Genomic DNA, 13,855 nt, shown 5'->3' on the forward strand with positions numbered 1-13,855 from the left:
GTTGTTGATTTGTAGGATTTCTTTATATCTTCTGGATATTAAGCTACATACCAGATATGTGGTTTTCAAATATTTTCTCCCATTGAATAGGTAGTCTTTTTATTTTCATGCTAAAGTCCTTTGATGCACAAAAGTTTTAATTTTGATGAAGTCCCATTTATCTTTTTTCTTTTGTTGATTGTACTGTGTGTGAAGTCTAACCATCCTGAAACACAATTAAAAGACTTTTAAGGAATAGATTTTTTGGTATAGAGAACTAAAAATAAGGAATATAAAAAAAAAAATAGGTCTTATTCTCCATTGTTAACCTGTTTTTAAAGATTACATGCAATGCATATATAGTTAGAAAATTTTAATGGTATAGAAAGATACACAATGAAATGTTTTTCACCCCAATCACCTCCATGTCTCTTTCTCAAAAGATAACTACTTAATGATTCTTTCCAGAAAAAAAAATTTAGGCACAGCCATCCATATGCATATACTTTTAATAACTGCATGCTAATTACATCATAGGAGTATACCGTAACTTTTTAAACTAGCCTCTGGGTGGTGGACACTCTGATTATTTCTGGTTATTTTCTACTACAGGCAGTAAATTACTGGGCTTATCAGGTCAAAGGTGATATATTTTAAGTGTTGTTTGTTATTGTCAAATAGCTCTTCAGAAATATTACACCAATTAACACTTCTATCAATGGTTTATGAGTGTGCACATTTATTCTCATACTCCCCAGCTCTAGGAGTTACCAAAACATGAACGTTTATGGCAATCTCATATAAGAATTGTATCTAATGGTGTTAATTTGTATTTTTCAGATTATGAATGAAATTAATCTTTTCTTACGTTTATTAACCATTTATTTTCTTATGAACCATGTGTATCTATTTCTCATCTTTTTATTTTTTCATCTTTTGCAGATTGATATGAGGTTTTATAAATTGAGCAGAGCACCTTATCATATATATATATATATATATATATCAAATGTGTTTTTTGGGTTTCTTGTGGGTCTTCTGTCTTGCTTATTATATTTTCCACACAGACATTTTTAGTTTTCAAGTAGCCAAATTCATCAGTCTTTTCTTTTATTACTTTTGAGTTTTATGTCTTCTGTACAAATGCTAGCCCATGCTTACATTACAAATAAATTCATTCATACCTCTTTGAAAGGTATTAAATTATTTTTTAGAAAAGCAATGATAATTAAGAATGCACTTGTTGAAGGAATTTTTTATAAATTGAACATGTTTTTAGTAAGGCATCAGATAAAAAATAGAGAGGTCTTTTCAGCTCATTCTGATAGGCTTGGCCTTTCCAATGAAAGTTCTTCTTCCCTCTCCTGCCTCCTCGCTCTCCCCTCCTGACCTCCCTCCGCTGTCTATCCATTAACTCAGTCATATTGATTGTGTGTTTGGTGTTCATCATGTGTAGCTGTTATAACACAGTCTGTATTCAAGTTGTTTATTGTGTGGAGAGATTCACGATGTATCTGTGGAACTAATGTTCAGCTTTTATTGATGATTATATAATAGGTTGATGATGGGTCAAAGTGCCTTTTTTCTCTATAATCAGTGAGTAAAGTGCTTTAAATAATAAAATAATTTATTAGGTGTTAAGTCTACCATATAATTTAGAAGAATGATAATGGTTACTGTGGGCAGAAATTTTACCAGGGGAATTTTAGTGACCTGAATTGTATTGTTAATTTCCTTTTGCTCTACAGGTTCACTTTGATGGCTGGAGTAGTTGCTATGATTACTGGATAGATGCAGATTCTCCTGATATTCACCCTGTGGGCTGGTGTTCAAAAACTGGCCATCCTCTTCAGCCTCCTTTGAGTAAGAAGCATAAGGAAAACTTAGTTTCCAAGTTCTCATATAGCATGATTAATATTTCCTTATTGCCTGCCCTTATCTCTACATTTTCTTCTTTATATAATTCTTGTTGTTTTACTACATTTTTGATTACCTGATAGCCACAAAAGTATAAAATAAAAAAATGTTAATTCCTGAAAAAGTAAAATGTGTATAGACAATACAGTCTGCTACTTTTATTTAGAAACATCACCTTCGAAAATTAGTACTGGCATTTTGAAAGAAAATTTGACAGACTCTTTAAAAAATTAATGTATTTTAGTCAGTATTCTGATTGTAACATTATACTAGAGCTTTGCAAAATGGTACCATTGGGAGAAACTGGGCGAAGCATACAAGGGTCTCTATTATTTCTTATAACTGCATGTGAACCTACAACTATCTCAGTAAAATTTTCTGTTAAAAATTTCTATTTTAGTTTAAAAAGAAGTGCTCCAAGGACTTTACATACCATCATCTCAGAGTTCAAGGAAATTATATATAGGGTAGAAAAATTTGTGTGAAAATAATAAATTATCGTTGGAGTTTACAAAAATTTAATGTGCCCTCTCAATATAGCAGCTTCACTTTGGGGTGCTACGGTCAAACTTGGAAACAAACAGCAGTTAAACAAATTATGATGGGTTCGTGCTATAGATACCATGCAACAGCCATAAAAAAAATACTGGCATTGAGATGGAAAGAATGTAAGACATCTGTATTGCCCCTTTTTGTAGCAAAACAAAACCGACCACATGACACAAGTATGTACACAGATGTATATATGTTTCTAAATGCTTAGAACATCCTCTAGAAGGGCACACACTAAAATCAGTGGTCAGGGAGGGAAGGTAGTAAAATATGTGGTGGGGGGCCTGGAGTTCTGTAACATGTTACTCTATATTCTGCTGTGTTGTTTGAAGTGATTATGCTATTTACTTGCTAAAACTTGTTTGGAATCTTCTCATTAATTCAGATTCAAATAATTCTCGAATTTGTGACAGTTTGAAAAAGAGTTAGGTCAAAGTTTACTATTTCACTGTTGAAGAAAGATACATTAATACTGTGAACAAACTCAGTGGGAAAAACCTTTAAAAGATTTTTTCAGATTTTCTTTTTATAGAATCTGCTTCTCTTTCGGTTTGTATGTATTGATTCAAAAATAGGACTTTTAGGGATTTTTTCTCCTTTCCTATTCTGATCTTAAGACATTTGATGCTTATAGGCTTCCAGTTAACTTTTTGCAACCCTTTTCCTCTTTTTACTTTGTCATAGACCCCTTAGAATTAATGGACGCTTCAGAACACGGTGGGTGTTCAACTCCTGGATGCAAAGGGATTGGTCATTTTAAGAAGGCGAGGCACCTGGGCCCTCACAGGTACGTGTTGCTGCCATTCACAAGAGGATTTCTTAACTTGGTGTCCCATATAAGCACTGGTTAATGCTGTCCATGCATAATAAATAGATGTGAACTTGCTTCTAAATTCACATCCATACTAAATGTGGTTACCATGGTGATCATGTTGCAATGAAGGGTATATCTGCAGTTGAATATCTTCCTGGGAGAGAATGCATTCACACTTATGAAAATAGATTCACTCTACCTATTTGGCCTCTTCTTGGCAACCTGACTAGTTCTGAAGATACCTAGCTTCTGAAATTATCATTTTGAGTTAAAAACTAGAATAGTGAAAAGACAGTCTCTGTCAAATTGTTTGGAAGAATATAATGTGATTGAATAACTCCTGAATTTGAATAATGGGAGGTGGGCTATTGTAAATTAGCAGCAAAGATTGCAAAATCACTAATATAAATAGTCAAACATGAGAATTCAATATTTTTTTCAGTATTTCTCTTATCCTTAAGTAACTTATCAATGTTTTTCAGCATTTTTCTCTTATCTTTAAGTAACTTAGAAAAGAAACCAAATTTATACATTTGAAATTGGATATATTGTTTAGACAAATTTGGAGTCTTCATAGAAATTTTAAATATATTACAGAAATAAAGAAATTCCTGTAATTTAACTGGAACCTTTAAGAAATAAAAGTGTCACCTATTTAGGCATTTAATCCTAACACCCCAAACTTTTAAAAAATAATCATTTGGCAGTATAAATGACCTACTGCATATTAAGTGCATTACCCAGTAAGAAAAATTATTCCTTGTTTATCTAGTTAATACAAGTTGTGAATCAAATCTGAAGACTACACTACTTTTTGCTTTAAGACTTAACATGCACTGTAAAATTGGTAGAATTAATTTCATATGGCTATAGTTTACTTTTAAAAAGTTCAGTATGTTCCAGAGTAGAAAATGTCTAACCACAGACAGAATGGTGATTACATTTGCAAATAACCATTTAAAAATCCTTTTGGTTGTTCTATAGCTGCAAACCAAAAGTTACGTGATTAATTTAAACTAAGTTAAAAACCCTGCATCTTAGAAGTTACCAAATATTGGCTAGTGAAGACAGCTAGGTTATTTTTCAGATGTTAAATAAGTCTAAATGCCAGAGATAATTCATCAGCTTGCTTAATTATGGATACTATATATATATTCATAAAGTCTTTTGTTCAGTAAATATTTATGAGCTGCAATTTTTTCAATAATCTCAATGTTAGAACTAACATTTATTGAGCATTTATGTACTCATGCTATTGCCTTGCATGCATTGGATAATTTCAAAACAGCCCTCTAATATAGGAACTATTATTTTGTCCCAGTTTTCAGGGAGGCTGCTGTAGCCTCCCTGAAGGGGAGGTTAAATAATGGGCCTTTCTTTTTTTTTTTTTTTAAGATTTATTTTTATTTATTTAATTCCCCTCCCCTCCCCCGGTTGTCTGTTCTCTGTGTCTATTTGCTGCGTCTTATTTCTTTGTCCGCTTCTGTTGTCGTCAGCGGCACAGGAAGTGTGGGCGGCGCCATTCCTCAGCAGGCTGCACTTTTTCCTTCCCGCTGGGCGGCTCTCCTTACGGGTGCACTCCTTGCGCATGGGGCTCCCCTATGCGGGGGACACCCCTGCATGGCGGGGGACACCCCTGCATGGCAGGGCACTCCTTGCGCGCATCAGCACTGCACATGGACCAGCTCCACACAGGTCAAGGAGGCCCGGGGTTTGAACCGCGGACGTCCCATGTGGTAGACGGACGCCCTAACCACTGGGCCAAAGTCCGTTTCCCAACGGGCCTTTCTTGACAGCTGATGAGCGGGGCTCAGGAACAGTATCCCATCTAGCCGAGAGTCTGTCCATTCCACCACTCCTCTGTAACTTTCAAGGTACTGCTTCACAAACTAATCACAGACCCATCCTTCAAAGATTTCACAGACTCATGGAACTATCATAGCTGTACTTCACTTAAATAACGTAGGAAGTACAAAATAAAAAAACTAATCATCAAACTTTGGCAGACGTATCTTTCTACGGGACAACCCCAAGACAGTTCATCAGACTAAAGGAAGTTTGTTCCTTTGTGAAGAAAAGAACAAAGAAGTAAGAAATGGGTGAATACTGCTATATGTTGTTGGGGGCAGTTGGAGATTTAAAACAGTTTTTGGTTTTCCAGGAAGGAGCATTATAGTGGCATCCATAGTCTCTTGGGGATGCTTTTAGGTCTGAGCGGAGAAGCCTGCTGTCACCGCATGCTCTGTGGTGACACTGCTGTCCCCTCCCTCTGATGGCTCGGTCCCTCATCAGGACCACCTTCTGGCGCCCATTTCACAAAGTTTCAGTGTTTTCTTTGGAACATTTCTTCATAAATGCAGTATTACATTAAGAGAAAAACTATGGTGAGAATCACAGATGTGTTTATGGAGAGATGTGATAAAGAAACTTCTGGATCACTGGAACCATAAAGAGAGACATACTCATTTCCTTGGAATGCGAGAGTCAGAAGTATAGATCATGTGGCTTAAGAGACATACAGTGATAAAGGAACTCTGTTAATTTTCTTGTCACAACTAAGGCAAAGTCAGCAGTTACTGTGCCTTGGGTGGCATAGCTGGTTCGCTAGGACCTCAGGAACCAGGGAAGCAACTCGAGAACTCATGGCAGCTGCCACCTCCTGCCTGCGTGCTGTCTGCCTTCTCCTCAGCCTTTGAAGTGGGTTTTCTTAGGCCCCCTGCTGAGGCTGCCCTATTCACGCCACTCAAAGCTCTTTTTCTGGCAGGATATTAATCCTTCACAGGCACAGCCTCTTTTCCATGTCATTAGTGGACTTGTGGAATGGCTGCTGCCTCATGGATATTCTTTGAGCGGTTCATTTCACCAGTGCTTATTTTTGTCCTTGCTGAGAAGGCTGCGTTTAGAAACACATAATGAGAAAATTCTCTTTGGATTAATTTGCTGAAAAACAGCATAAATCAAAACATGCATTCTTCACCGATATAACAAGGACAGTTGCTCTTTTAGCAAGAATAATCAATTCTGTGAACATGTAAGCAGAGGACTATGTTGTGACTAGCATTTGTTGTTGGCTTCTCTGAAGTTTTCAGTAGTTGAATTTGATCTAAGAAGTGTTAGAAACAGAACATGAAATCTCAAAGATGCAATTCAAGCATGCGATTTTTTTTAAATGTTGAAATATAAATGAACAGTGAGACACTTGGATGCAGTACTCTGAACTCTGGGGATAATCCATGTCCAGATTGCCTTGTGCTTTGCTCTAGCCAGCAAGTATTACTATCAGTTGTGCCGTGGTGTTTTCCTCTGTCAGGTCATTCTTTTGGCACGCAGAGGTGTCAAAGAATGGGAGGAGATTAAAGGAGAACTGAGATGATCTGAAGGCAGATTCTTAACATATCTAGTGCTATCTGAAATCTCTTCTATGTAAGGCTTGATCTTGGGGAAATTAAGCAAGGACAGAAAAGTAGAGTATTTCCAACAACCTCTAAAGGGTACTTATAAATTCCATGTAAAGTTTTAAAAATTACAGTAACTGGATGAATACCTGTAAAATGTAAGCCTCGTTTTAATTAAACATCAATCCATCGAGCAGACGCTTGCTAAGTGCCTGCTCTGTGCCGCATTGGAGGGCAGGCTGTGCAGAGGAGAGGGCCCCTTTTCCTAAGGAGGCCTCCGTCTGGCACAGATTTTCAGGGCGCCCATGGAATTACACTCTGGGAAAGCATCACTTTTTTTCTGAGGAGGGCAGAGTCATCATAAATGAGGTGTAGTATGGAGGTTTTATTGCTGTTGTTCATTTGGTTACTTTCTTTAAACTTGATTTACAAACAGTCTATACCCATTTATGCATTTTTCTATTTTATTGTGGTAACAGATATATACCAAAATTTGTCTTTTTAGCCAATTTTAAGTGTACACTTCCATAACATTAATTACATTCACACTGTTGGACAACCATCACCACGAGCCATCAACAAACTTTTTCATCACCCTAGACAGAAGCTCTGTACCCATTAAGCAATAACTCCCCATTTCTCCTCCTCCCAGACCCTGGGAACTTCTGATCTACTTTCTGTCTCTATAAATTTGCTTATTCCAGCTATTTCTTTACGTGTTATTTGTCCTTTTGCATCTAGCTTATTCGCTCAGCATAATGTTTTCAGGCTTCTTCCATGTTGTAGAATATATCAGAATTTCATTCCTTTTCAAGGCTGAGTAATATTCCGTTATATGTATATGCCACATTTTTGTTTATTCATTCAACTGTAGAGAGACACTTAGGTTGTTTCCACTTTTGGATCATTTTGACTAATGCTGCTGTGAACATGGGCATGCAGATATCTGTTTGAGTCCTTGTTTTATTGTTTATTTTAATTGATGTTCTCTGATACAGTGTCTTTTTAGCATTTTTCTTTTATATAATAATAATGGGTGGCATGTCTTTATGCCTTCCTGTGCTCTGGGCACTGTTCTGAGCGCTTCCATGTATTCTCTCAGTTAATCCTCCCTGCACCCCTAGAAGCAGGCACTGTCCTCATCCCTGTTGGCAGATGAGGAAGCAAGTTTATGAGGTTCAGTGGGTGTCCAAGACCAAGTGGTGGTAGGACCAGGATTCACTCTGTGCCTGGGTGGTCCTGACCAGAGGTTGCCATGCAGGGCATAGCGGCATGGTGATGCCTGCCTCCTGTTCTTGCTTCTGTCCTTCCGAAGTGTCAGAACAGAAGGAGGATTTGTGTGAGCGCTGAGAAGACTGGAGATGGTGCTAAGTGTCTAAATGAATGGGTGCATCATTCGAAAGGTTTTAAAGGTGGTAGTGAGGAGCGTTTTGTGGCACCCACTTTTACCATCCCCTTCGCAGCAGCCACCAGCTGACTTTCTACCCCTTAGCAGAAGTGAGGATGAAGATGCATGGACTCATTCAGCTTTCTCAGGGTTCAAAAGAAGAGAGGGGTTAGAATAAAATCTGTACCTCATCATCTCGGTGTCCCTTGGTAAATCACCTAGGCCCTTTAGAAAGTCCCTGCTTTGCGGGACTGAGATTGTTCTTCCTTATAGGTTGAGATTTGAGTTCCTCTCCAGCCCTGGCAACCTGTTCTCCAGAGAAGGGGATTTGAGTCAGTAAGTCTCATTCTGGGGCCCAGCAGTCTTGCCTCTCTCTGAGCTATTCAAGTTTATCAGTGGGGCCCCAGAGAGACATTGTCTTCTTTCATTTATTCAACAAATTTTTATTGAACACTTCTTCTGCCGGGTGCTGCCCTCCTGGAGCTTAGAATTTGATGTTTTCTAAACTATAACATTTACTGTCATGCTTAGTTGGGGACTGAGCACATTTAAGAATCCTCCAAGACTTCCCAATGTCAGAGTCACGAGTGGGGTGAGGAGGAAGACCCGCTTTGCTCAATTCCTTTACTTTCTTTGTACCTGATAAAATTTCAAGGTGAGCGTGCATATGGTTATTCAGTAATTGTAAAGCCAGGCTATTTAATGATGAAGAAACATAACAGGGATTGAGATGTTCTAGAAATAGAAGTATACAGTGTGTGTGTGCGGGGGGCGGGGAGGGGGGAGAAAAAACAATAAAAAACTTTTTTTCCTGCTGGCACAGAATTCAACTAGATATCTTTACAATAAAAATATGTAATATGAGGAACAAAGAATATAATGGAGTCAAAAACGACCCCCAGATATAAGGCTTGGGTAATATCTTTCTTTTATTACAAACCAAGAATCAGGTGCAGCAGGAGGATGAACAGTCTTTTATTTGGGGGCGGGGGGAGGCAGGGGGAATGCTGGGGTCCTAGAAGATGCCCAGTTTGGCTTTAAACATGTTTATTATAAGATCATCCTGGGACATCTGAGTGGAAGTGTTTCAGTGGATAGCTGTAGTTCACCTGGAGTCAGGGTGAGTGGTCGGCAGGGCTCCACCTCGGTCAGGGCAGCCACAGGGAGCTGCGTCTGTTCAGGCTTTTGGCAGTTCTGTGGACAGGTGACCCGAGGTAGCCAGTCAGAAGCTACCATCAGGACTCCGCAGCCGAGCGGTGATGGGAAGAGGTGTTTGCCGCCTCAGTGGTCTGGAGCAGGGGTCAGTGCTACAGCTACCCCCTCACCAGTAGCCTTGCCCTGGGCATTTGGCTGTGCCCGGTTCCCTGCCCAAGCCCAGTTTTCCATCCTTTCATTGAGCAGTCAGATACTCTTTCAGGAGGTTTTTTCCTACTTGACGAACCAGAATAGGCTTTTGTCACTTGTGTTCAAGAACTCTCATTAGTACAGATATCCCATGACCATCTGAAGGGATGGTATTCCAAGGAGAGACTGAGGTAGGAAATGGAGATTCCTTCACATTCTTACTAAATGGTGAAATGAAATAGAATAGAATGGTCATTTTGCTTTCCCAGGTCTGCTGCTTCATTGCTATGTGATTAGGGCAAGCATCCTCTCTACCTGATGTCTAATAAACATTTCCACAATTGCTGATATTACTTCTCTCTACTCATTCTTATCTCAGGAAAGAAAGAAAGGGCATCCTCTTACCATGGGTTCTTCAAGCCCAAAACATCCTTTCTTTGTATCATTCCTCCTCTCCAGTCCATCCACGGGTCTTCTTGGAGGGATCACCAACAGATGTTGTCTTCTTCATCTCCTCAAGCCCCATCGTGGCATTGCTCTTAAATAACTTCTCTTCCTTTAGTGCTGGCCACAAGTAATCTGTTCTCCGCAAAGCTTCTTGAGTGATTGTTTTAAAATGTAAATCATATACTAGCCCTTCCTTATTTAAAATCCTCCGGTGGCTTCAAACCAAATTTAAAATAGAAATGCAGGCTCCTGACCTGGGTCTCCAGGGTCTGACCTAGTATCTCCCTGGCCTCCTTCGGCTTCATCTTGTCCCCTGCTTGCTAGCCGCTCCGTCTGGCTTCTGCTCAGCCATGCCAGGCTCTTCCACATTTGCACTTCCTTCCCTCTCCTGGGATCCTCTACCCCCAGGTGTTCATCGAGGGCCACCTCTCAACTGCTGCACCCTCAGGGGGCCCGTCACGGTCTCCCTCCTGCCATACTATTTTATTCCCTTTATGGCATTTCTCTATATGGGAAATCGTCTGCTTTACTTATTTGTGTATCTGTGTATTCCTTTCTACTCGAGGAGAATAGGGACCTTGACTTTTTATTTACCTCTGGGTCACCAGTGCCTGGAATGGTAATTAGCACATGATAATCGATCCTCCATAAATGGTGTGGAACAAATGAAAGAAATGGTTAAAGAATGAAGTTACATAACTTTCTAAGCCTTAGTTTTGTCATCTGAAACACCTTCCTCGTGTGTGGTTATGACAAAGAAGTAAAGCACTCAGCACAATGTGTGAGATGTAGTAAATGGTCAATCAATATTACTGGGTATTGGTTTTATTATTGCTGGATTAGCATTGTGCAAAATTACATCAACACATGATCCAATGTTGTTTTGCATTGATAATCACTGCAGACTAGCATGTAATTACAAGATAGAACTTATGTTTTTGCTTATGAGATACCTGTGATAAATTATAGGCCCTTATCATAAGCAACTAGGAGCTTTGTCACACACTTCCCTCCTTCTTCCAGAAAGGTATATCAGATTCTCTTGCTGGAGAGTGGACATGCACTGTTTAAAAAATTCCCCTGAATGATTTATCAACATTCTCACTTTTATCTACGTTGAAGAAAAGAACACATAAGACACTAATATAATTTACTTAAGGACCAAACTATTTCCAAATTTAAGGGAGCTTCCTAAAAAGGGAGAGGTAGGGTGGAACATTAATTGGAGGGGTCCCAGTTGTGTATTGAGATACAAATTAGAGCCCAGTTGTTCTGGAGACCAGAATGCCTGAGGCCCACCCAGAGACATGCCCTAATTGAATGCTGATTAGTAGTGGCCTAGAGTTCCTTTACTTGGATCCAGGAATGACCACCAAATGGGACATGAGAGACCATCAAGTGAGCAGAGATGAAGGGAAATGAGCTCGAAGGGCCATTATCCAAGTTGGCCTCTGGTCTTATGTATTAGGGACAGGGTTGGCTAATATCAGGTGTACATCCAGCCTAGAGCCGGGAACATGGGGGAACCTCCTTCCTTTGGGGGCGGCAGCTGGAATAAAGGAAATGAATGGGTGTGGCTGCCCTGAGCCTGAAGGATCACCAGAGAAAGCAGATCAGCTCCATCTCTCTCTCACCTCTCTCCCCGGTCCCCGTCTAGATCACCATGCCTCCTGCCATGCTTTAAGCATTTCTTTGTTTGGCCTGGTTGTTTCCAGAGATGCACAGGCTCTTGGACAATACAGAAAGAATCATGCAGTGACCATTGCTCATTTCCAAAGACTGCATCAGATTGCATCTCAAAATCTAGTGCAAAGACCCACTTTCTATCAGAATATAATACTTCAATTATATTATAGAGATATTTCATATTAGATATTTTTTCATATATACTCAAAATATATATATACAATTGAATTTCAGATTTTCTGTTCTGTAGCCTGTCATTTTTAGTTGGGAGAAATATATTTGCTCTAATGGGAATGTTTTCTTTTCTCTCTTACTCTTTTAGTGCTACCAACTGTCCCTACTCAGAAATCAATTTGAATAAAGACCGCGTTTTCCCAGACCGTTTAAGTGGTGAGATGCCCCCAGCTAGTCCATCATTTCCAAGAAATAAAAGGACAGACACAAATGAAAGCTCTTCATCTCCTGAGATCAGGTAATGAAATTGCTAATGTTAGTGTTGTGATTAGTAGTACCTGATTGAAAGCAGTTTTCTATCTTAGATGTTTTGTGTTCTGTGGGAAAGCTTTCTCATAGGTTGTTGAAAATGTGCCAGATTCAATGTCAGACGATATGGGGATATGTACTTGGACTCAAAAAAAAAAAAAAATTTGCCCATTAAAACATGTCAAATTGGACAGGAGTTCCTCTTACTTGTTCATCTTTTATTTTGAACTTGCTTGGTGTCAGAGTGGGAAATTCCACTCATTTTAGTGCATGCCTGTTTCATATTTCTGAATGAACTGATCATTATTTATAGAGAGCCATGCTTTATAAAAACGATGACAGGCTCCCATGGAGAATGGACATTATTTTTTTAGTGCTCGTTATATGCCTAGTACTTTTTTTTAATTAATTTTTTTATTGTCTTTTTTTCTAAAGATAAATATATCACACAAAACCTTATGTTAAAAAACATAAGAGCTTCCCGTATACCCCACTCCCCGCCCCACCCCGCTCCTCCCACATCAACATCCCCTTTCATCAGTGAGGCACATTAATTGCATTTGGTGAATACACCCTGGAGCACTGCCGCACTGCATGGACCATACTTTACATTGTAGTTCACACTCTCCCCCAGTTCATCCAGTGGGTTATGGCAGGATAAACAATGTCATGCATCTGTCCCTGCAGTAACATTCAAGACAACTCCAAGTCCTGAAAATGCCCCATATCACACACCTTCCTCTCTCTCCCTGCCCTCAGCAACTCCCGTGGCCACCGTCTCCACATCAGTGATACAATTTCTTCCATTGCTAGAGTCACAGCAGTTCTACAGTAGAATTCCAGCAAGTCCACTCCATTCCATATTATATTCCTCCATCTTGTGGACCCTGGAATGGAGATGTCCACTCCACCTCTAAATGGAGAGGGGCTTAAATCCCACATGGCTGATGGATGCAATTCTCCTGCTTGCAGTTGTAGACACTCTCAGTTCCCTGGTGTGGTGGTTGACCATTCTCACCTCCCTATCAGCTCACCTGGGAACATCAAATGAAAACCTGAGAGTAGGTGTTGCAACTCTGCTGAGGCTCAGGGCCCAGCTAGCACATAGACAGTCCACAGATTCAAGTCTCCTGAGTGTACACAAACCCCAGCGCCAGTCACAGGTTGAGTAAAAGTGATAGAAGAGGCATGTGTAGAGAGGTCACATCTGAGTCCAACTCCATCACAATCAGGAGCACCTGAATACTTTCATATGCATTATTTCATTTAATTACAATGTTAATTTCCCCAGAAGATTGTCCATTTTGTTTTGATTACATTTGTCGAGTTGGGTTGGGTTAGAATGTTTTAACCTCACTGGATTATTAAGTAAAGAACTAGGTTTTGTTTGATATATCCTTAAGTAAACGGTCTTTACATTTTATTAGCTGAGGATACTAGTAAAAGAAAGATCAGATTAGTAGAAGGATGTTCCTTAATCTTTAGATTTGGGGGTTCTTTTATGGAGTATTTTAAAATGTAAAGTAGCATAGTTCTTTTTATTTTAATATTTTATAACTTCCATTATTTTGGATGAATGAAGTGACATTTCACTTAATATGATTTTAAATTCACAGCAATGTTATTGGAGTAATGGCTTTTAAAGTGTCAAGTACCCTTAGAGAAAAGCAGTTTTGCCTTATTGGATGAGCATGAAAACAATAACTTCTTCAGTTAATAACAACAGTGATTTTTTTTTTACCCTTCAGAACATTACTGATGTAACATAGGCTCATTTTCCAAATCCGTCAGCCTAAAATAAGGGTGTATCACTTGAAGACATTTCACTTACGACAAATGAAAGTTAAGTGG

General features: G+C 39.2%; 1 protein-coding gene across 14 annotated transcripts in view; it reads left to right on the forward strand.

Moving 5' to 3' along the window:
- L3MBTL3 (L3MBTL histone methyl-lysine binding protein 3) overlaps positions 1-13,855 on the forward strand; it is a 123,575-nt gene that overhangs the window by 73,489 nt on the left and 36,231 nt on the right. For all 14 annotated transcript variants that reach the window (XM_058307415.2, XM_058307426.2, XM_071218659.1 and 11 more), the window contains 3 exons: positions 1,728-1,842; positions 3,133-3,235; positions 11,844-11,993. In XM_058307415.2, the coding sequence (XP_058163398.1) occupies positions 1,728-1,842; positions 3,133-3,235; positions 11,844-11,993 (368 nt within the window). The remainder of the gene's footprint in view (positions 1-1,727; positions 1,843-3,132; positions 3,236-11,843; positions 11,994-13,855) is intronic.

The sequence above is a fragment of the Dasypus novemcinctus genome, chromosome 11, assembly GCF_030445035.2.
Source record: "Dasypus novemcinctus isolate mDasNov1 chromosome 11, mDasNov1.1.hap2, whole genome shotgun sequence".
Taxonomy (NCBI): domain Eukaryota; kingdom Metazoa; phylum Chordata; class Mammalia; order Cingulata; family Dasypodidae; genus Dasypus; species Dasypus novemcinctus.